General features: G+C 33.1%; 1 protein-coding gene across 1 annotated transcript in view; it reads right to left on the bottom strand.

Annotated features, from left to right (window-relative positions):
• Positions 1–613: 613 nt before the first annotated feature.
• ssbp1 (single-stranded DNA binding protein 1) overlaps positions 614–2,317 on the bottom strand; it is a gene marked incomplete in the record, with an annotated part of 6,056 nt that continues 4,352 nt past the window's right edge. The window contains 2 exon segments of the mRNA XM_014018250.1: positions 614–1,799; positions 1,888–1,976. Coding sequence (XP_013873704.1) covers positions 1,759–1,799; positions 1,888–1,976 — 130 coding nt within the window.

The following is a 2,317-nucleotide window of genomic DNA, read 5'->3' on the forward strand; positions in this document are numbered from 1 at the left end:
GTCCTAAGGTTAAGCTTCTGATTAAAATGCCATAAAATCATTTTAACTACTCTGGTGAAAAATACCMTCTTTATGAAAAAACATTGCAAACATAAAATAAAATTTAAAAAATACACCAGAGTTGAAAAGTAAAAATATCAAAACCTTTTATGCTTTTAATCTTTAAGCCATGTTAGCCATTTCCGGTTTGACCTACTCTGTTTCTGGCATCTTGAGTAGTAAATGAACAGAATCCACAGGTTACAGACCATCTAAGCCCTGYCCACATTAATCCGCTTAACCAATCAGGTAAGCTGTGTGTTTAAAGCCCGTTCTGCGGTGTAACTCCGCCCTCCTCGCGTTTRACAGACAGCTAAACAAGCCAATCAGAGAGCGTTTTGACTCCCGGCAGCCAATCTCTTAAGGCCAAGAATACCTTGATTTTAAACCCGCCTACTGTTGCCAGAGAAACATCAATATGATTTTAAAAAGTTACTGAAAAAAATATTTATCAATTAAAAAAAGAAAGGGAAATTATGATTAGAGATCATATTTTTAGAGAAAAAAATATCTGTATTACAGCAGCRGTTATAGAGAAAAAAAATGACAGTGAGCTGAAAGCAACCAGTCAGCCTTGGAAGAAAATGAAGAGATTATTTAATAAAACTGCTAAACAGTATTACAGAGCAGAAAACAGAATTTAACTGAAACAAACAAACATGTCTTTCTCTTTGACTATAGAAAAAATGTAAAAAGGAGAAACAAAATGCTGYAGCAGTGAAACTGACTTTGAAGGGGCTTCCTGAAAATTTGCAAACTGCTCTTCTTTTTTTGGTTCTCATGTTTCAGTTAGCAGCTGTTTGTTTCTGCAACTAAACAACCTGTAATCTGGAGAAATCTGCTGAATACGTCAGCTGGCATAGGGTCAAACACAGAATGACTAAGAATAAATTCAAAACTCAGCTGTTAAACATTATAGCTCTGACTGCAAAAATAAACAGGAATCGGTTGTCTTATCTTTTAACCTTTTTATCTAACAAACTATTTAGTCTCATTCTTACAGACAGGGAACAATGTCATACAACTTCATATATGTCATTCAAAAGTACAGTTACTGTGGTCAAACCCTTTATTTAAAACAGAAACAGTCACAAAGTGAGTTTAAGGTCATTAATAAACAAAACTGTGRTAGTTTCATGATAGTGAGGCACGCCACCTGCAAAAACTCGAGCAAAATATGACAGGTTAATGTTTATTTTAATTTGCCAAAAACTATTTGGAACCTAGCTGCATAAACCTAGGAAACTTAAATGTGAGTAAATTATATAAAAGCATACAGATATATGAAGATAAATGTATCTACCTCTCTGAACACATTTGAACAGTTCAGAGAAACCTAATTTACAACTCTTGCTTATTTTAAAATAATAGGATTTGCTCAAAACAGAGGTCGACGTTTGATTWAAAAAAACTGTTTGTACTTGTGGAAAACGTCTGATGCAAAATATGAAACAAATTTCAATATTTGTAACTATTTTTGACTTTTGAATAAACAGGAGTTGTAGTTTTAACAGCTTTGTACACAGAATCATCATCAGTGAATATTTTGAACCAAACAAGATACTATTTGCACATCTTGATGCCTCAGTCTTCATTTYCACCAGCAGAGGGAGCTACAGTCAAACGTGATCTTATTTTGTTCCTCAGGAATCAATCATTCTCGAGTCTTATTTTGGTACAAAGAACTAGAAGTTATCATGTGGACGGACAGAAAGGCCCTCATTCTTTGTCTCTGTTGTCGCTCAGAAACACGATTGATTCTAAAGGAAAAAAAAAGAAGAATCAGTTGAATTTTTTTTACGGTTAATTTGAAACTGAATGGATGAAAACAGCTGTTTTTATTCTGACCTGCAATAATGGTCGTGGCCTGACGTCTGACTTGGTTTTTATCCACATACTCTCCRTAATCCAGTTTTCCTTCTACTAGAACCCTGGCTCTGAAAGACAACAGAAATCAATACTTACAAAAGTTTTATTCCTAAATTTCTTATTGAAGAAGGTAAATTTTACATTTTATACTTCATCTAACACATTAYAAAATGAATGTGACAGATACTAGTTAAAACATATACATCTGGCTATTTTTCTAACAAAAAAGAGGGATTTTTTTAAAGCACCACCTGTACAACAACAACATTACCTGGACATGTTTTGTTCATGAGGTTTAATCATGAAATTAGTTCTTTGTTTTAAACTAGGGCTGTCAAATATTAATATTTTTAATCTGATTAATCCCAAAGTAGCTGTGAATTAATCATGATTAATCTTAAATTTAATA

This window comes from Austrofundulus limnaeus, unplaced genomic scaffold (assembly GCF_001266775.1).
Source record: "Austrofundulus limnaeus strain Quisiro unplaced genomic scaffold, Austrofundulus_limnaeus-1.0 Scaffold187, whole genome shotgun sequence".
Taxonomy (NCBI): Eukaryota; Metazoa; Chordata; class Actinopteri; order Cyprinodontiformes; family Rivulidae; genus Austrofundulus; species Austrofundulus limnaeus.